At 41.3% G+C, this 21,446-nt stretch overlaps 1 protein-coding gene and 1 long non-coding RNA gene across 4 annotated transcripts in view; one reads left to right on the plus strand and one right to left on the minus strand.

Annotated features, from left to right (window-relative positions):
- The window catches only part of RABGAP1L (RAB GTPase activating protein 1 like), a 157,660-nt gene that overhangs the window by 125,802 nt on the left and 10,412 nt on the right, over positions 1 to 21,446 (minus strand). For all 3 annotated transcript variants that reach the window (XM_081915055.1, XM_081915057.1, XM_081915056.1), the window contains exons 4-14: positions 20,862 to 21,039; positions 19,907 to 20,117; positions 17,894 to 18,068; positions 17,268 to 17,428; positions 16,664 to 16,774; positions 13,070 to 13,136; positions 11,104 to 11,206; positions 10,062 to 10,228; positions 7,538 to 7,658; positions 6,677 to 6,770; positions 4,343 to 4,493 (exon numbers count right to left, since the gene is read on the minus strand). In XM_081915055.1, coding sequence (XP_081771181.1) covers positions 4,343 to 4,493; positions 6,677 to 6,770; positions 7,538 to 7,658; positions 10,062 to 10,228; positions 11,104 to 11,206; positions 13,070 to 13,136; positions 16,664 to 16,774; positions 17,268 to 17,428; positions 17,894 to 18,068; positions 19,907 to 20,117; positions 20,862 to 21,039 — 1,539 coding nt within the window. The remainder of the gene's footprint in view (positions 1 to 4,342; positions 4,494 to 6,676; positions 6,771 to 7,537; positions 7,659 to 10,061; positions 10,229 to 11,103; positions 11,207 to 13,069; positions 13,137 to 16,663; positions 16,775 to 17,267; positions 17,429 to 17,893; positions 18,069 to 19,906; positions 20,118 to 20,861; positions 21,040 to 21,446) is intronic.
- On the plus strand, positions 301 to 5,575 carry LOC309372039. Its single transcript, XR_014169389.1, has 3 exons — positions 301 to 1,219; positions 2,077 to 2,148; positions 5,369 to 5,575. It is a non-coding gene; the product is annotated as an uncharacterized lncRNA (long non-coding RNA).

The raw sequence follows: 21,446 nt of genomic DNA on the forward strand, positions 1-21,446 counted from the left end.
ACTGCCTGTGCCATATGCCCCTTTCCTGGCCTATAGATTATATGAATAGATTCATTTCATAATGTCCAACTGCTAGCTTGGAAAGAAACAGGAAAATACACAGTTGAATAGACATTGGCTTCAGTGAGATTCACCCATGAATACGCAGAATGCTAGATTGAAGGCTTAATATTTTAAGAAACATACACAACCCCCAACCACGAGGTATTTCTATAAAAATGAAGAATGTCAAAAAGAAATGCGGTCACATTCATAAAGCTGTATTTTATTGTTATGGCAACTGATTTGCTAGAGAAAAAAATAGGTAATAAAGTTGTTATGGCAACTGGGATCTTAAAAGCAGTCAAAAGTAGAAAAATCAAATCAATCTCAGCCAACTTCTATGACTCAACTTTCAAAAGACCTACACATATTGTTTTATAAAATCTCCTATAGAGAGCAGAATTAATACACGTCTTCAGTGCTACCGAATAATAGGTGTTGAACAAAGCAAACATGTATCAAAACACTGAATAAGAAAAAAAAATTTTGTTTGTTTAAGTATCTTCAGATTCTAACACAGAGTTTTTATTATATACTAGGATTCATTCTAGGATTTAATACATATACTACACTCCAATTAGCTAAAATGTGACTCAGTCTGCATCAGATCTCCAATTCAAAATCCTTCAGCTTCATGAGATTTCAAAAGTGTGGACATTACTTGTGATAACAACATTGCTGTTTTCAAAAAGTAGGGAAAGCTAGAAGCATCCGATAACAAAGAAAAATACAGGAAGTTATTCAAAAATCAGTTTTCCTAGGACAGCAATGAAAATAGGGGAAAGGTTTGACTGGCAAGAATCAACAACAGCAGAGAGAGAGAGTGGGAGGGAGGGAGGAATCAAGAAATCTCACCCTTCAACCCAAAAGTTCAGGGCAACATATAGCTTAATTTCATTCCTACAACGCTATGTGCTTTGCCAGACTGATGGTTGAAGATTGGCCAATGATCTTTCAGAAAGCGTCTTGGGTGTGATGGGACTGAATCCATGTCTCTCCAGTCCAACCCCACTGTCTGCTGCTAAGGGCAGAACTGCATCATACAAAAGGGCTGGTCCAAAAACAGGAAGCATGAATCATGAATCATGGGACGGCAGGGCCCTGATTGACTCCAGCTACAAAAGCTGAGGCTGCTGAAGAGCTCAGAGACCATCGTACCTACAGCAGCAGATATGCTGTTCAGGGAAGTTTTTAATGTATGATATTTTAGTGTTTCCTGGTTTCTATGGAAGCCGCCCAGAGTGGCTGGGGAAATCCAGCCAGATGGGCGGGGTACAAATAATAAATAATTATTATTATTATTATTATTATTATTATTATTATTATTATTATTATTATTATTTTATTCTCTTGCTGATTATGTTGTTTTAAATGTGCATTTTATATTTCACTTCCTTTAGCAATGTTCTCTTTTGAAATGTTTAAGATAAAATTGTAGTTGTTGTCAACTTTGCTGCATTAAATGTGCATTCTGCAGTTGACCACCTTTGTAATGTTTTATACTGAAATCTTTCAAATAATATTTTACTTTCCGGTTATGTTGCTTTGAATGTATACTTTATATTTGAATTTCTTCTGTAATGTATTCTTCTGGATTTTTTTCTTTTTCTTTTTTGATGGTTTAATGTAGGTTAGGTTGTAAACCTATATTAGTTGTTTTCTTAAAAATATAAAACGGAATAGAAATGAAATGATAATAATAATAATGGCGTGCAACAAAACACCGATGACACAGAATGATACTCTGCACTGCCCAACTCCCCATGGCCAGGTTCTCATTGGAGGGGATGAGGAAATACAGTGCTGGCAAAAGGCAACCGACAACAAAAATCCTGCAACCATTGCTCATTAACTGGCCTTCTTGTCCTCAAATATTTGGGATCCCACATGACCAATTGTATCCTCATCAACTGCACTTCAGACAGTGATGGTACTAACTTTAGTCTCTCTCCAGCTGACCTGAGCAAGCAAGCAGCATTGTGTGGGCAGTATATTTTTTAGCAAAGTTTAATTTCTGCTTTGCCAATATTACAGCTTCAGTTTGGAACACCTTTCAGCTACCTCAAATCCACTTAGAATTTTATGTCTCCTTTTCATCTAAAGCAGGTAAGGCAGTAGAGGTTCTTGAACACAGTAATGAGAGCTGGAAGGCCAACAAAGAGACTTAAGGCAGACAAGGACTGTTTATGAGTTCTTTGTCCATCTACCGAATTGGCCCGAATATAAGTGAAAGTGCGGCTTATATTCGCAACCTTACCCTGTGGCTCCAACTCTCCCCCCCCCCAAGTAGCCCAGGAGCATGGGGCAATGATGCACAGCCTGCCCACCGCTCCCAAGCCTCCCCTGGTGCCAGCTTGGGGAGGTAGTACCAGAAGGCGGGCCACGCCCACAAATAAGCCTTGAATTATAAAGGTGTGGCTTATTTGCAGGTGCATCTTATATTCAGGCCAACACGGTAATTAGGCAAAATACAGCCTATTTTGGCCAGGGTTCTTACACTTCCCTTAGGTCCATAGTTAGAGGTAATCTTAGATCCAGCTCTGTTCACTTGAGGCACACAACAGCCTTAGTGGCACAGAGCACGTTTTATCATGTTTTGCTTATATATAAACTACAATACTAAAGGATTAGAGAGGGCTTTGTGACAGTTATCCATGTGCTGGGGAGCTGTGAGTTGTACTACTGCAATGTGTTGTATATGAAACACCACCTACCCCAAAATAGGTAAGCAAGATTATTGGAGGGAACTGGCAGGTATCATTACATTACACAGTGCTTGTCATATACACTGGCTTCCAGTCCCAACTACACAGCTAACTTCACCTCGCACTAAACAAAAAATGGAAAAGGAAGCTACGGAGTGGGTAGAGGGAGTGTGTAAACCCTGCAATTTGTTTCCAATCCCCCATCTAAACTAAGCTTTTTTGCTACCTGTACTTGCCAACTATTACTTCCTAACTATCTTTCCCCTCAATCCACTGGGAATTTTATCCTTCTTTTACTTGTGCTTAATCCATGTTACTTCAGTCTTGGGTATAGCTAGTAACATACTTTGTACAGTGCCAGGAACATTGTTGGTGCTAAATGAACGACACACTTAGTTATATCTTTCTCTGCTGAATTTATTAGATTAATAACCTTGTTCACCTAAATTCTGGATAGGTAATAACTTTCAAAACAGAATTTCAACTCTATATTATAAAATCAAATATAAAAAACTTTTAAAATATACTACAACCAATTTTTCCTTAGTCAATAAATGCATATTCAGATAAAAAAATGTATTGAGGGATAGGCAGTCAAAGCTCACTGGATTGTGTAAGTGTGTTAAAGCTTTCCAACTGTATATATGCAAAAAACAATCACTGTGAAAGTGGAATATTCTAAACAGTATTAGATTTAATATTAAAAAGGTATCCCCGTATAGAAAACAAGGGCAAAAGAATATATAGATATACTTCTTGCAAACATCCTTTTCTTTTATACTAGTCAGTGAGAGTATGATCACATGAGCCACTTTTTAAAATTAGAGTCCACTGCTGATAAATTAATCCCATAACTTCTGTCAACACAAGCCTACTGTACCACTGGGATCTAAATATACTGTATTTCTCCTAATAGTACTAATGAAATATTCCATAGTTAATGGTATCAAGTAAACAGAAAAATTACAGAACGTGAAAGAGAAGAAAAGCTCTATCTATCAACTGCTTCTATCACATCTCGATCCCTCCCTCTTTCAATAAAAACTTTAAAGTCTGAAAGCTGGTAGATACCAAAAGAATTAAAATCCTGGGGTACATGTATATTGAGAGTCTTATCAGGGACACAGCACAGTGGTTCTCATAAACATTTAGGTCAACTTTTTCCATTCATAAGAGCACAGCAGCAATACACTAAGCAGCATATAACTAGACCTCAGGGCTGCAGGTATGAGCCTGATACAGTAAGACACCCTGGCTAAACTTTTTAAAATTATAAAAGCAGCCAAGTGACAGCCTTGCTATCATGGAGAATAAGGGTCTCAGAGGAGGAGGAAAAAGTTTGTTAAAAAAAACCTACATCACAGTTTTTAGCATCTACACAGAACATTAGATGCCATGCAGTATCAATAACCAAGGCCACATGTTTCATTCCTAATTGAATCAAATCTGTGGGTACCCACAGCAAGCAGTAAAGTATTCTAGTGAAAATTTCTTAATACTTATTTTTTACAATATAGCTCTATTGTTGCACATGCAGAGAGATCTGATTTAATATATAAATACATCATATCAATGAACATTTTCGAAAGACTCACCTTTGTGATGAGAATTCTGTATTTTTCCAACATCGCCTGGTTATCATGGCATCCTGCTAGTAACTGCCATACCTCAGCTCTTAATGCCTCTGGAACACCACGCTTCACCAGCGAAGACAGTCCTTTTGGTCTCACACTAAGGTTACTATGCCTAAGAAAAAGGTAGGAAAGTTGTTGCTTATTTGAACAGTGCAAGCCTAAATTATACACACACATTCTACAGAAAGTCACTTTGAAATATTCTAATATAAAATAGAAAAAATAGATTTGCCATAACAAATTCTCAACTATCCTAGTGATGAGAAGACAGTAGGAATGGCGAACTGCTGCACTTACCGTATTTTTCTGTCTATAGGATACCCCCATGTATAAGGACTCCCCCATTTTTGGGGACTCAATTTCAATAAAATATGGGGAGATGGCCCCAAGTTGTTGAGCCTCTCCCTCCAGGCAGCTGTGGGAAGGAGACACTCCCTAGACTGTTTCCCGCACATAGCGCCATCGGGGGAATTAGCGCTCCCGCCTGCCATCCCGTGGGTGGGAGCGCAACCTCCCCCAATGTCGCCATGCAGGGGGAAAGATCCAGGCAGCGCCCGCCGCACACAGCGGCATTGGGGGAAGTTGCGCCAACGAGCAGCTTCTCCTCCCCCCACGCAGATGCGGGCAGGAAATGCCCCCAGATCGCTCCCAGCTTGCTGCGGCATCGGGGGAAGCCACGCTCCTGCCAAACAAATGGCTGGCAGCGCCCTGCTTCTCCCCCGGCCCATGCCACTATCCGTGTATTGGACGACCCCAGTTTTTTGACATGATTTTTGAGTCTAAAAACCTGGTCCAATACACGGAAAAATATGGTATATATCAAAAGGGAGAGATTAATATTCTGACATCAGAATATATGTCCAATTCCCAACTCTTGCAGCGTCTGGGACTTTTTAGTTTAGAGGAAAGGCCAGTAAGAGGCAACAAGATAGAAGTTCAGAAAATCATAAAATAAGAAGTTTTTTCTTCCTCTCCCCATAACACTAGGACTCATGAACATGCAATGAAGCCGAATGTTGGAAGATTCAGGACAGATTTAAAAAGTACTTCTTCACACAGCACATTGTTAAACTATGGAACTTACTCCCATAAAAACCAGTGATGGCCGCCAACTTAGATGCTTTTAAAAAACAACTGGACAAATTCATGGAGATAAGGGCTATCAACGGCTACTAAGCACAATGGCTATGTTCTGCCTTCTGAATACCAGCTGAGTTAACACCTTACATTAAAAACCTGACAGTACCAAATTATCAAAGGTTATTCACCAAAGCCAGACTAAACGTTTTTCCTTCTGCAGTGTTGGATGCCACGTTGAGAGGAGTTTCCTACCAGGACAGACTTTGCTTGTGTGCTCAAGACATGGATTCTATAAAACATATTTTGCTGCACTGTGTGAAATACGAGCAAGCCAGGGCTGAACTGATATTACCCTTGCTGGTACATTTTTCAGGAAAATCAGAGGCTCACTATGTCAGGTTCCTATTGGAAGACCGGACAAATGCTAGAACATTAGCAGTGGCAAAGTTTCTATCGGTGGTTGCAAGAACCAATGATCCCTATCTTTAAGTCTGAACAAAATGCTTATTTAACTTGGAGGTAGGCTGTCCAAATTGTGCATTGCTTTGTAACGATTTGTTGTGTCTCTGAACTGTAATAAAGATTGATTGATTGATTGATTGATTGATTGATTGAATACCAGCTGTTGGAAGCCATGGGGTGGGTGGTTGCTCTTGTGCTTGCCGGTTTCCCACAGGTATCTGGTTGGCCATTGCGAAAACCACATGTTGAGCTAGATGGGCCCTTGGCCTGGTTCTGAAGGCTCTTCTTTTCTGTTTTTAAAAAACTATACTGAGGAAGGGTGCTAGATCATATTACAATTGCGTGTCAATGACGTCAAATCATGAGATTAAACTAATTTGAATAACCAACTTGTAAGTCTCTCAGTAGCCAATTATTTACAAATAAATGCCCATGCACCAAGTCCCCCTTTTAATAGAAAAGAGACGTACTGACAGGGTAATTCAGGCATCTAATCACAGCAAGCCGAAAGGAAAATTGACAGAACTATGCATCTCCCACAGGCTTCCCAAAGCATGAAAAACGTGATACCACATCAAGCACCACCTTCTCTCCCCATCCCCAAGTACTGTTTTTTTCTTGCTTTCAGTTTTACGCCAAAAAAATGGAGTGAGATAAACTCCTATGTAAATTATGCTCAAGTCTTTTAAAAAGTTACTTTTCTAATATGTCACTGTTCAGTTCTCTTGCAAATTATTTCAAATTAATTCTTACCATCTTCCAAGCAATTCTCCCCATGAATACAAGATCTTCTCTGGGCAATCCTTTGATACATCACCAGTACCACTGGAGAGTTCATTATCGCTCTCTACATCGGAAAAACCCAAGACATGAACATATTTATCAGTAACATGGTCACAAGAAATTCTAATTCCATTGCACACTTCTTATAACTCTGTACAGAAAACTACTACAAGACAGAACACAAATTAGTTTATAAGACTAATGTAGTTAAGGGATTGTAGTTTGGTTCACAGGATCCCTGGCAGAAAGTGTGTGCCAGGGTGGTGGCAGTGCAACTGTCTCTTCTGAAGACGTCTCTAAGACCTCCCAGCAGCTCTATTCCATCTATTTATTCCATTCCAACTACACCCATCCTAGCCCTGTAAGATTATTATTTTTCCTTGGAGATGGGAAAGTGGATGGCAAAGGACAGGAGTGCAAGAAAGCAGATTCAAGGCAAGCACCGTATTACACTGCCTGCCTCAGTTCTCTTTGTATTCAAGCAAATGAAAGGTCCCACCAATCCAAGTTCTCATCACACCTGCTCTGTCATATATAAACCTTGATCTCTGCTATCAGCAGGATCTACTCTGGAGCAGTTTGCAGCCCACTGCCTACAGAGATAGGTAGCGGTTGTAGTGGAAGATGGATGCAGGGGGCTAACACAGCAATTCATCACCAGGAGAATTAAAAGACAGAGATAACGAACAGCATTTATGGATAACCAGTTACCCCCAGAAATTATGCATCTCTCCTATTTGAGGTACATCCCTGGCAAGCATAATTAGGAAGAGCTATATTTAATGGAATACATTACAGCCTGTACACAGGTATTACTGAAGTAAACTCTACCCTCTTTAGCGTCATCCTCATGTGATGGGCTGCCTGGTTCTTCCTCTCTTTCAGAATCTCTGTGCAGACTCAAGACTTCATAAATCGCATCTCCAGCATTTGGGTGACCTTTCTCTTCACTCTAAATATGACAAATACATTTCAGCCTATTGTTGCTGTTATTAATTAAATTTATTGTTCATTTCTTTGCCACAGCAGCTCAAAATCAGTTACAATGCTTTAAGAAAAAACACACAAACACATATATACATTAAAAGCCAGCATTTTCAAAAATCCAAAGTACTTTTTAAAAAACTGTTTAAAACTGCCTGGCAACATTCATAGCAATGACCAGTGACCAGAGGAGGGATGACCTCTGGGAGGAGGACAGGCAGAAGAAACACCATGCTGTATCTGCAGCAGCACAACCAGATGCCCCGGCTGCAACAAAACATGTCACTCCTGTATCGGTCTCTACAACCACAGCAGGTGCTGTACCCTTCCAACAGTTTGCCTTCACCCCAAAGGTGCACTCCTCCATTGTCTCCCAAAGCAGGCAGGTGCCAACCAGATTAAAACATCCCACCCACACAAAAAGACCATAGGTAATTAAAAGTCAAAGGCCTTATGAAAAAGGAATGTTTTTGCCTGGTGCCTAAAGATATGCAGCAATGGCACCAGGCAAGCCTCCTGAGGAAACCATTCCACAAGCAGGGAGCCTACACTGATAAGGCCCTTTCTCGTGTTGCCACCTCCAGCCCTCCTGTAAAGGGGGCACACAAACAAGGGCCTTAGATTACAATCACAGGGTCCAGGTCAGTTCATATGGGGAGAGGTGGTCTTTGGGGTATTGGGGTCCTGAGCCATAAAATACTTTATAGGTCAAAATTAGAACTCTGAATTAGGCCAAGAAACTATCTGGTAGCCAGTGCAGTTGGGTCAGGATTGGTGTTATGTGCTCAGGCCATCTTGCCCCAGTGAGTAACCTAGCTGCTGAATTCTGCATTAGCTGCAGTTTCTGAACAGTTTTCAAAAGTGTATAACAAATTGCAGTAATCTAACCTAAGGGTTACCAAAATATAGGCAACAGAAAATAAGGCTATCCCGGCCAGATACAAGCATAGATGGGCCACCAGCCAAACCTGATGGAAGACACCCTGTACCACTGAGGCCACTTGAGCCTCAAGCGACAGTGATGGACCTAGACGTACCCCAAAACTACATACTTGCTCCTTCAGAGAATGTAACCCTGTCAAGAACAGGCAACCGCCCATCCAACCAGTCCAGGAATCACCCACTAACACTGACTCAGTCTTATCTGGATTGAGCTTCATCTAATTGGCTCTCATCCAGCCCATTACTAAGGCAGACATCTGCCCAGCAAAGCCACTGCCACACCTGCAGATATAAAGGAGAACTATAGCTATGTGTCATCAGCATTCTGACAATGTAGTCCCAAATTCTGGATGATGCCACTCAGCAGTTCCATTTAGATTTTAAACAAATTGAGTCCTGTAGAACATCACATGGATAATCTAAATCAGAACTCTTAGAATCTGTTTCATTTTCTCCCAAGTTCCCACCCATTATGCCAGAGGTGTGGCACTTCAGGCTCTGGGGCCAAATGAAGCCCTCAAAGCCTCTCTACCTCAGGACTCTCCGCAAACAGCAACTTTTCTCTGCAGGTAATGCTCTTTTGCCTGCCTGGATAGCAGAGGGTGTATGAGTGTGTAGAAAGCAGCATGCAGAGGAAAAATGTACATCCATTGCTCCAACCACTTTGCAGATTGTGTGCAGATTTTGACCCTCTATGGCTTGGAAACCATTTAAAAACAAAACAGAACAAAATAACCTTATTCACCCATGCAATTATGGCTCTCCAAACCTCGGTTTGGCCCTTAGAAAGGTTGTTTTAGGGTAGCATGACTGGTTCGTCCACACTGGGCGGCAGCATTTCAAGGGGGTGCCACAACAGTGATGTAGAATAGAGCACAAGAGGCAGGGGAATGCCAAATGTTAGTGTTGCAGTGCACCACTGAAATCTGAAGAGCCCAAAGTCTGCCACTGCCCTTAGGACAGGATGATGCCCTAAAATGACCATGTTTTGCAACCTCCTTGATTTTCTTTGCCTGGCTGGAATGTGCCATTTACCTCTGATAATGGAAGGTGAAGCTAAATATCTGCAAGTGAATCTTAAACTGTATGCTCATTTGGTATTCCTCTGCTGGACTGCAGCAATTGAACCACTTCAACAATTTACGTCTTGGTCAGCCACTACATTTTCCTGAAAAGCCACTCCAAGGAGGGGGTGAAGGTGGCAGGCCAAGTTCGCAGTCCCCCAAAAGTCTGCCAACTAGCTGTAAAGACACAGACATTCACTCCTTTATGCCCCATTTTTGCTACTGGATTGGCAACTGCAGGCCAAACACCATTCCTCTAGAGGCCAAATTTTACCTGGGGGCTCCAGTTGGGCAGAAGAATCATTTCAAATTGTCTTTTAAATATGTTTTTTACCTTTATTCACTGAAAAAGAAAAAAGGATTACCTGTTTCAGTTTCATGTGGAATGTTTCTGTGAAAGTTTTTCTGCTGAAATACCAGAAGCGCTCATTGGCAGGATACACACGTACAAGTGTCTCCAGCAGAAAACGAACTGGCTCCACCACTTCTGTGACCACCATATCTACTGCCACAGTCATGTACACACACTTATCTGTAGTACAAAAATGTGAGCTTGATTTCACATAAAATAATTGATGATTAATTGTTACAGCATAAAGGTATTTAGTAACATTGGAAAGAAGATAAAAAATACTCTGACAGTTTTTTCTTATCTAAACTATGAGTTGCTACTGTTTCATGCCCCCACCCTCTAAGTCGCCATCCCCTTTTTCTCTTCACGTCTCCTTTTTTTGCAAAGGTTTAAATAGCATTTAAACTGCTCCCAAGCTTTTGATGTCTGATATTTCTCTTCCTCTTGTGTTTCCTCCCTTTAAAGCCCTAAACAACCTCGGTCCTGTATACCTGAAGGAGCGTCTCCACCCCCATCGTTCACTGAGATCCAGCACCGAGGGCCTTCTGGCGGTTCCCTCACTGTGAGAAGCAAAGCTACAGGGTACCAGGCAGAGGGCCTTCTCGGTAGTGGCGCCCGCCCTGTGGAACGCCCAACCATCAGATGTGAAGGAAATAAGCAGCTATCCTATTTTTAAAAGACATCTGAAGGCAACCCTGTGTAGGGAAGTTTTTAATATTTAATGCTGTATTGTTTTTAACATCTGATTGGGAGCCGCCCAGAGTGGCTGGGGAAACCCAGCCAGATGTGCGGGATATAAATATTATTGTTGTTGTTGTTGTTGTTGTTGTTCTCTAATTGTCTTGCTTTTCTTATTTGAACCCTTGACATAGGTTTCATACTTTCAAACTGAATCACAGCACACCTAGTGTCAAAGCACTGTTGTGCTATTGTCCAATCTAGTGCATGAAGCATGTGCCATACAGCCGGAGGTTACACTAGTTACTCATCCCACTTGCACTCCGGCAATTATATAAAGCAAAAAGTTGACAAATAGCATTTAAATGCATAATTACCCTTAGGAGTTTCCTCATTCAGTACAACAAAGGTAGGTGTATTAGGATTCCAAATCCCAGTAATAATATATGCTTTTCCATCAAAGCTTTTCCCCATGGACTCCTAGGAACACAAACATCATATTCAGAAAGATCAACTCTAAATTTTCAATTGCTTATCTCAACAACCCTCTGGTAAGGCAACTTTAACTGCAATTTTCCCACTTAGTGTAGGAGCTTAGTACGTACAAATAAAGCCAAAATGTTGCCCTTCTGGCTGCCAGCTGCACATTTCAGGTAGAAATCGTATAGAGTTTGCAGGCCCCAGGCATCACGTGAAAATGCTTGTGAAAATAATGGTATCAGTGATAAGATCTGCCCAGCTAGTGCAGCAGAATAACGTCAGAAAAGTTGATGGTTCTTACCATAAAGATGCAACTGTATAAATTTACTCATAAACAGTTTAAATGACTTAAGCTAGCCTTGCCAGCTCCAGCTGGGTTGTTGAAGAGCAACTCCCAGATGATTTCCAGTTTCCATAAAAGTACTTTCATGTGGAATATGGAGCTAGCAGCCAGAAATTCACTATTGTTTCTGCATTAAGTAGGAGCAGAGCATTAGGTACGACAAATGATATATATTTTAGAAGATAATGCTAATGGATAGTGACAACAGCTTCAATCCTAATATTTAAGCAGTCTGGTTGTGTAATTTACAATCAGTTCACAATTATATCACACAAATCAGCCCAAGGCACATCATACAATTAATAGTATGAAGAGGTACAGAAAATGTTGATAGTGTCAAGGAACTATTCAACTTGGTACAAAGACTTATTAATAATTATATTATGACATAATGTATTTAACTCGCTGCAAAACTGAGTCAGAAAATAAGTATTTTAGGAAGACAAATGTAACTTTTGTTAGTGGAGCCAAGTTGAAAGAGGTGTCAAACTACACCTACACCTCTCTAGGGTCTTTTTTTTTTTGCAAAGGAAACAATTCTGCAAGCCAGCAGCAGAAGCTGAGTGTTGATAACTTAAGTGTTGATAACTGGCTTTGCTTTTGATATTTTCACACCCATATATACATACACCTGAGCAGTTTTAGAAACTTTTGCAAGGGTCTTAATATTTTTTTTATGTGATAATGGATGATAGGAACACACATACATGCAGCATTTCAAACAGTCACACGCATGCATACATACACACAGGCAACCAGCACATACGAAGAATGAGGAGAGCGGCAAGAATGATAGTTGAACTAGAGCACTGGCATGTATGGCAATTATTAAAAATGTGAAGCCACCAGAATACCAGGTTCACGCCACAGCTGAATATCTCGTCTAAGGATCCTCTTTTGAAACATTCATCTTTGCCCTTATGAGTCTTCACACCCCCAGTTCCTTTCTAGGGAAAGGACCCTCTCATTCCCCTTTCTTCTTCTGCAATAATCATATTCTCTTTGCTGCAAATGCCGTTCACTCCAAAGAACAGCACAATAATTACTTGTAAGCAATCCTAGCCAGCCATAAACAACTTTGTTAAGGGAATGAGGGAGAATGATTCTACCCTGGCATATGAATCAAGCAAGAGACCTTGCTCAGCAGCAAAGCTGCTTCAAAAACAGAAAGCCCGTGGTGATATCTTCTGGGACATCACATGAAAAATCATAAGAAAGTGAGCCTCTTTCATGAGGAGCTCAGCTTCATGCAATAAAATGAACTAATAATAGACTCCAGAGGATTTGTGATGAACCAAAACCGTTACTGAGACCTATTCTAGGAAACACTTATCTTTAAGAAGCATGGGGGTTTCAATTTCCACCCTGTTTTTAGTCCTTATGTCTAAAATATGTTCATTCAGGTGGATTTTGCAATAACTAATATTGGATACTGTAACACAGCAATTATTTTAAAAGAAAATAAATTAAGTACTGCATTCCCAGTGTCTCTACTAGTTACATATAGTAATAATACTTGCCATATCCAGTAAGTGCATTTCACTGTTTTTGACATTTCGACCTGGACTTAGAAGCATCCCAAAGCACCTACAAATGATATACAGAAAGCAACAGAAGAGTCACTTTTTAAATTCAAAAAAGCTGACTTTTATCAATATATTATTTTTATCAACTGCTATTTTCCAAGTCTCATGCTGATACTATCAACAACATATGTATCCGTTCTTGCAGCCTAAGTGTGTACAGTGGTACCTCTGGTTACAAACAGGATCCGTTCTGGAGGCCCGGCTGCATCCATAAACTTCGTAACTGGAGGAGCCCTTCTGCGCACGCGGCACAATTGAACGCTTCTGCGTATGCGCAGCAAAACCCAGAAGTATACACTTCCGGGTTTGCCGCGTTCGCAACCTGAAGTTTACGTATCCAGAGGGATACGCAAGCAGAGGTACAACTGTATATGTTTTTCTGAGAGGTGAACTCTAACATGTGTTTGCTCATCCCTTGTCCTTCATGGATTGTAACATCATGTCAGGTGTGGTGGAACAAGAGAAGAAAATGACCAGCTTTGTCCAGGAGGAAATTAATACTCTTTAAAAACTGGGGGTTAATCGTAGAATTGTAGAGTTGGAAGGGTCCCAGAGGGTCATCTAGCCCAACCCCCTGCAATACAGGAATCTCAACTAGATCGTAATAGAGTAATAGAATTGTAGCGTTAGAATGATGCCTTGAATAAAATCAGGGAGTCAAACTGAAGAGGCTGCATTCTGCTTGGCAGGCAAAAAAGCAGGCAGCAGCAAAGGGTTACTCCCAACCTCTGACCAAAGGAAGGCCTGTAAAAATCTTCATGCCAATTCCAAGAAAGAAGAGCCATTTCGCTGCACCAGCCTCAAGCTGGAGCAGGGATCAGGCCCATCTGCCTGCTCCCCACCCGCACTTTCCTCCATCGCTGCTACGTAACTAGCTGAACGGTAGGGTGCAACAGGAACTACACTGCTGCACATGGCCACAGCAGCCAGCATTTAATATGGCTCCGTTAGGAACTACCAGGGAAGCTATCTATCTCCCAGGAACTCCTTTGGGACTGAAAGTATTTGAGAACTTGGTGCAAACCATGGCACAAACCTGTAAACCAGAGGGGCAAGAATTAGTAATATGTCCCTGAGAAACTGCTTGACATGAGAGGAATCAAGAAACAGAAGGTGTTTGACCATGAGACTGCTTAACCATTATCCATGAAACTGTCAAGAGCCATGACTTCCCTCTTTGAGGTGACAGGCCTTCAATGAGACCTCTCTGAAGAAAATCTTAAACATCAGGGTTGAGGCAGTTTCATAGATTAGTGACTCAATGGTGCACATTATTACAGTCATTAGTACACAATGTTCCCCTTAATATTTAGCTGTCCAAAACTTTATTATGTTCAGCTCTGGTTTTTAAAAATCTGGAAAAAGCAAAAAAGCATATAGAAACAAGTACACACCAGTTGCAGCTCTATGGGTGTGTTTTTTTAAACCATACTGCAGGGCAAAGGTTTCCTATATGAAACAATCTGTTTAAAATCTTATGAGAAGGTTGCCACCTAGGGTAGTTTCTTTTTCAGTGCAACTTAAGAAAATGTGTTCAGAAGTCTTGTTTTGTTATTAAGGGAAGTGGCAGAGCATATGCTCCCACCACCTGGAGCAAGTGCATGGGGCGCGCCACTGAAGGGGCGTGGCGTGGAGGGAGCTCGCTGTGCCCAAGTGAGAGAATGCTGCCTTGGCAGCATCCTTGCACACGCAGCCCAGTGAAAGAGAGAGGCGGCACCACCACAGTAACGCTGCTGCCGACTCTCCACTCCGCCCCTAGATCAGACCTGAGCCAGGAGCGGAGCTTTGGCTGGGCACAAGAGAGGTGGCCGCTCCTTCAAGCACAGTCCAGTGGAAGAGAGGGGTGGGGAAGCTGCTGCCGACTTTCCGCCCCCTAGTCAGGTCTGACCTAGGAGTGGAGCTACGGCTGGGTAGGAGCTCCCTCGCACGCTAGAGCCAGCCTCCAATGAAAGAGCTTGTCATGGGGGCACCTGATTGTGCCCCCCTCAGCCTCCACACACACACTATGCTACTAATTAAGGGAGGAAGCTAATAGACACAATGTGAGAGCCATGAAGAGATCTCCAGAAATCTTTCTCTTTGCTCCCAGGGGTGCATTTAGGTTGGTTCTGTGCAGAGCAGGGAGAAAGACTAAACCCTTCCCCCTTGAGCTGGGCAATATATTGGTAAATTGTCTGAAACTGGTAAATTGCTAAATTGTCTGCCTACCTGCGCTTTTGCCGTCTGTAGGCAATTTGAGCTGGGAATACTTTGCAGCTCCCTGACCACTACGAAGTATTGCCAGCTCAAAATGTCTGAAATCAGGGCAGGGAGGGATGGTCATCCCAGACACAGTTTGGGGGACATATTTTGCTCCTCATGCTGCCCTGTCAACCCTGCACTGCACTGCAGAGCTGGGTTGGGACCTGACAGTCCTATCCCAGCTTCACAAAGCCACACAGAGCTGCCAGGGGCAGCGTGAAAGGCACACTCACACTGCCCGCGCCGCTGCTTCAGGGAACTTTCACAATGCCCAGGCTGAAGGCGCACTCATGCCAGACTGTCAGGGGGCAATGCCGCCACTGCACACCCCGCCAAGCCCTTGTAGTGCTGGAAGAAGCCACATTTCCAAATGAGCTTCCCGGAGCACACCAGTGCTGCTCTTGGGTTACATAGGGGCTGCCAGGGCAGCATGAGTGCGCTTTGAAGCAGGGGCAAGGGCTGGGCTGCTGGGCTGGGCCCCCTTTGCCTTCCGCTGCACACGCACCCCAGGCATCAGGGGCACATGTTATGCCCCTGCCTGAATGCCATACCGTTTCAGGCAATTTACCAATATATCCCCCAGTTCTAGTGGTGGAAACCAACTTCTCTGTTTCTATAGCCCCACAATGGTTAGAAAACCCTTCTGAACGGTAAGATTGGCACTGTATGAGTGGTTGTGTGAATAAGGTGCTTTAAGTTGATTGTTGATCATGCTGCCTGGCAATTAGCTACACAAATATGGTTACTATGGTATATAGTACTGTATATTTATGTTGCTTGATTGTGTATTTGAATTTTCTTTTTTGTAAACTGCCTCAAGAACTGTGGACAGTTTAATAAAGAGACTAAATAAATTAAATAAATTCAGGGAAAAGCTAGCAAACAATGAGCCTTCAGGATCCATTTAAAAACAATGAGAGAGGATGTGTGATGCAGATGTTGGTGAAAGGGACACACTAAAAAGGCCCTGTCCCAGGTATCCACCATTCTCACCTTCCCTGGTGGCAGACAAGATGTGGTTGATCAGCAGGCAGGTTTATACAGGTCTAGGAGGTCCTTCAAATAATCTGTTCCCAAAGCAATTTGTTTCCAGTCCCAATTTAAACTACTGAAGACCAGTACTTTAAATTGGGACTAGAAACAAATTGATAAGCAATTTAGATTATGATGGATTGAAGCAGAACATATTCACTATCATTTTTTGGTTTGGCTAGACCAATACCACCTTGCAAGTTCATTGAAAATATAATTAAAGAGCATTTCAACACTGATAGTTTCTAGCATTACCTTTCAATTGCTAGTTCTTTGTTGGAAATCTGTTGTACAGTGATCACAACTTTCTTCTCAACTCCCTGTTTCAGTTTGAAATAAAATTTCTCTCTGTCCTTTGGTACTGGGCTACAGAAAATTTCATAAGAATAACATTTCATTAGCATTCATTTAACAATCATAGACTATAAAATAGCAAACTCTGACAAAATGTCTGTTGTAAATTCAAGACCATTTGCTTCAGGAAAAACTGAGTAACTTCTAAGAAAACCCCCCAAAATATACTCCATTATATTATATTTTATACAAGGTGAAGTTCACTGTTCAGAATATTGCTTCTTTTGTTCTTGCACAGCTTCTGATGTGCAATTTGCTGGGGCCAATGTTGTTTCCACATTTTAGCCTAGATCAGACCCACTGGACTATCAGGTACCAGGAAAGACAATCTATTCCTCCCCCTGTCCCTTCATACTGGCCCCCTAACAAGAAGCATTATGTATGCTGTTCTGAGCTCCTTAGAGATGGGCACCCAGCAAATTTAGCAAACTTTGCAAAAGAAATTTAACTATACAAATGAAACAGCTGATCTGTTTCTGGGTTTAAAAAAAAATCTTCTATTTACCTGAAGTTTCCTTTACCATCATCTTCTTTGACCTCTAAAGAAACACTAAAAGTGAATGTATCACTGTCAGGAGCTGGAACGATAGTGTCCTTTATGTGATCTGATGCTTGTTTGGAGGAACGTTTGAATGCTGTTGAAAAACTATACAAAATTCGGCTGACCTAAAATTGCACCAAAAGAGGAGGGAGGAGGAGGACAGAAGAGAAGTGGGGGAGATCATGATTAAGCCAATAATTTGTGATACAAAAAGCTAAGCATGAAACTGGAACGCATTAGCCGAAGTGGTTATCTCACACTACTGAACAGGACAATTGTGAAACAAAAAGTTGGGATCAAGCCTTAGGCCATATACACTTAAGTCATCAATCTATTAAAACATCATTTTATATGAAAAATGCAAATAAAAAGTAAACCCCATGCACCTCAAACCATGCTATTTCCATATGAACTGCAGCCTACAGAGTTTATAATGGGTTCTTCACGTCAGACTGACAATGCTGTTCTAGTATAATATGAAATTTTGTATTTGAAGTGGAAACAGCATACAATAATATTAACTGGAAAGGTTAGGTACACTCTTCAAAAAGTTTGTAACGAGCTCATTAAAAACAATACTTTCTACTCACTGCCTCTTTAATTTCACAAGAGAAGACATGAATCTGGAACTCATCACTGCCACAGAAGCTCTCAGTAAATGCAAAACAATCACTTTCTGAAGTTCCACTTTTCCCACGGACGCAAAATAAGACTTTGTAGATTGGGAAAGAAGCAATTTCTGTACCAGTGGACTGATCTATTATTCTAAATAAGAAGGAGGAAATTGAAAGGCTTTTGTCACTCAGCAAGTCCCAAAGAGAGAACTTTACTTGCCACTTTCGAAATCTAAATAAAAACCTTATTAATCTAAAATATCCTGATTAACACTGAAAAAGTTCACAACACATTAAGAAACCTAGGTCATTCTATTCCAACTAAAATCATCAATATTAACACCTTAAGCAAAAAAATTAATAGATTAAAACAATCTACAGTATTACTATTCTCATTTATTTCAATGGAAATCCTGCGTGCATGAATAGGCAAAACGTTAGTGTTTGCAATATGTACAAATGTGAACTCATTAAAAAGTTTCACCGTTTGTATCCTGTCTTGTGGAGTTCCACAAAGGAATAAAAGAACCTGACACGGGGTGGCAGGGAGGAAGCACAAAGGGAGAAACACTTTCTTGCTTTATACTGCCTCTCCCACACCACGCTTCCCCCAATCAAACTAAGGAGAGCCACATTCAAAACCAGCCTTCTTCACACATCATTTGCTGAATAAAGGAGCTTGGGGTATACCTTAAATGCACAAACAAGTGTGGGTGTTCTCCACAACATTTTCCATGTCTGCATGCCACTTTACAACTGCTGCTCTTAATCCACCAAGTAATGTGTGTGGACATCTGGTTCTGCACGCAGAGAAGCAACAGTGGTGCAAGTCATGGGGCAGAGTAACTCTCCTGCCACTTGTGTTGCTACTTGCTGGAGCTGTGCAAGTGCACCAGAACAAGCACTGGATTGGTGGTGGTAGTCCCACTGGTTCAGCCACATGCCCCCCAACATTGCCACCATCTCAGGTAGGCTAAGCAGCAGCAATTCTGGTGTCAGGAGGGGGGGGCGGTTACACAGCATTATGCGTGCCACTGCTACACAGCACCTTGCTTGGATTGCGGCACCTCAAACCAGCTTTGAGAACAACTAGTGCAGCCCCTCTGCACAGAAGAAACCATTTGCGCTCAAAAGAGATACGCTGCTCCAAGCTGAATGACTTTCCTCTGCAGTTCCCAGGCTAGAAAACCACTTATTTGGTTTATTTTATTTATTTTTAAAATTTCTATACCGCCCCTCATCTGAAGTTCACAGGTTTACAATATAAAACATAGCATAATAACAAAAGCAATACCCTCACACACATACAAAAAGCACTAGCATCAACACTTCCTCTCTGTGACAACATTTATTTAGCCCCCAACAGTATGTGGGATGTTTTGAGGATGGGAATGCCATGATGGCATTCAAAAAAGTCACAAAAAGGTGTCCTGTGCACCTTGTATGCAGGAATCCACTCCTGCTCTCTTCCTAGGCCCATTTTGGCATTTAGTGTCCCCACACAAGAAATACCCGTAATAACTAATGGAGGAAGAGTAAACTAAGCATATACATATTTTGTCTGTATGCACAAAAGTATGAATGTATACAGTATTTTTCGCTCTATAAGACACACTTTTCCCCTCCTAAAAAGTAAGGGGAAACGTGTGTGTGTCTTATGGAGCGAATGCAGGCTGCGTAGCTTTCGCTGAAGCCAGGAGAGCAAGAGGGATTGGTGCGCACCAATCGCTCTTGCTCTCCTGGCTTCGCTTCGCTGGAGAGGCACTGCGCAGCTTTCCCTCTCTGCGCAGCGCCCCTTCAGTGAAGCAGCAGGAGAAACGAAGCCCCTTCCGTTTCTCCTCCCACTTTGCTGGAGAGGCGCTGAGCAGAGAGGGAGAGAATTTTTTTTTCTTGTTCTCCTCCTCTAAAACTAGGTGTGTCTTATGGTCGGGTGTGTCTTATAGAGCAGAAAATACGGTATTATGAATTTAAAAAGCAAGAGTAACTCACCTAACAGAACCATCTGGGATATTTGGAACATATAGAGTTACGGGGAAAGGTGAATTACTTGAGCTCTTCAGAGTTCCCATGGCACACAGTGCCTCCGATTCACTGCGAGGAGCAGAAACCTTCATACATCCAAGATATGTCAGTTTGTTGAACAATACACTCTCCTCTTCTGAGGGTACAGTAGGGGAATATGACGCTTCTGAAAGTGACGCTTCTGAAAGTGAATAGAATTCAATCATTACCAACAATGTTCTCCTTTCTTCGCAACAGTCATTCAACATCTAACTGCAGCAGTGTACTCAAGCTGTCCTTGTAGTCTATTTAAAGGTTGCAGCTGGTCATGGTCATGGCTTACATTGACTTCCAAAGCTGCTCAAGTACAAAAGTGCTGGTTTTTACCCTAAAGCAGACTTCAACAGTGTTGAGTTGACACCACCATTTTGAGTTTATTTTTTAGGTATTCCTAATTTGTCACTTGCAACTCTAAGATCCACCAAGTGTGACCCCACACACCATGTTAAAAATGACAAAGAAGAGTAGCTGATGGCTATTCCGCAAGTACCTAACTTTTCTTTAGAAGCTCAAAGACCAAATTGGAATATTTCCCAAAAATTATCTTTCAATTTGGATTTGTTTTCAATGGCTACAGTTAAAACAAATATTTGCTCACCACATTTTTGCAGTTTGCTAAAGGATTCTTGTTATTATCTGTTTTAAAAGGGAATTGCTATACAGTTTTTCCAAGTCAGCCCACATAAAACTTACACTGGAGCAATCCAGGGCATGTTCAAAAATAATGGCAAGGAAAAACAAACAAAGTTTGCTTAACAAAACAAATAGTAATGAGACTTTCATTCTTCTGCAAGAGAAAACAGACTTCCTAACCACCAACCAGTTTTTGTTTCACCTCCCCCACATTTTCCCTTAAACATATACTAAATATTAAAGCCAGTACTTGTGGTGGGAGAATCAAGTAGAAAATGCATAGGAGACTGGCTGACATATCCAAGTGACTGCCTGCAATCACCACTCAAGTCTACACAGTCAGTAGTATCAAGCTTCTGGCCTTTATCAGAATCTCTTAGTATCTCTTCCACGGCTTTCTCCATTTGTTCATCTTTGTTTGGAAGCATCTGTAGAAGGAAGAACACAGAGAGAGATTTTTGAATCTGTAAGATTTCACAAAATTAAATTAAATTAAATTCTTCACAGTTCCATTCACAGAGATAGGATATTTCTGAATATTCAATATCTGGAAAAAGAAATTTCATTTAAGATGGTTTAACCATGTATTCATATTCTCACTTCATGTCTAATCTTTACCCACATACCGGTAATTAGACAATACAGAATCATATCAAGCTGCAAATATAAGGTTAAATAGCTTTCTAACAGCTTATTTCTTAAGAAGACAATGACCTTGAAGTATACATGCCACACAAACTGGCAAGGCAGAATGAGCTACAAAAAGCAGCACAATTCCTTCTTCACACTTAACTGTACAATAGGCATCATTTCACAATTAATTTAGGTCCATTTT

The sequence above is a fragment of the Podarcis melisellensis genome (genome assembly GCF_964234715.1).
Source record: "Podarcis melisellensis genome assembly, chromosome: 6".
Classification (NCBI taxonomy): Eukaryota; Metazoa; Chordata; class Lepidosauria; order Squamata; family Lacertidae; genus Podarcis; species Podarcis melisellensis.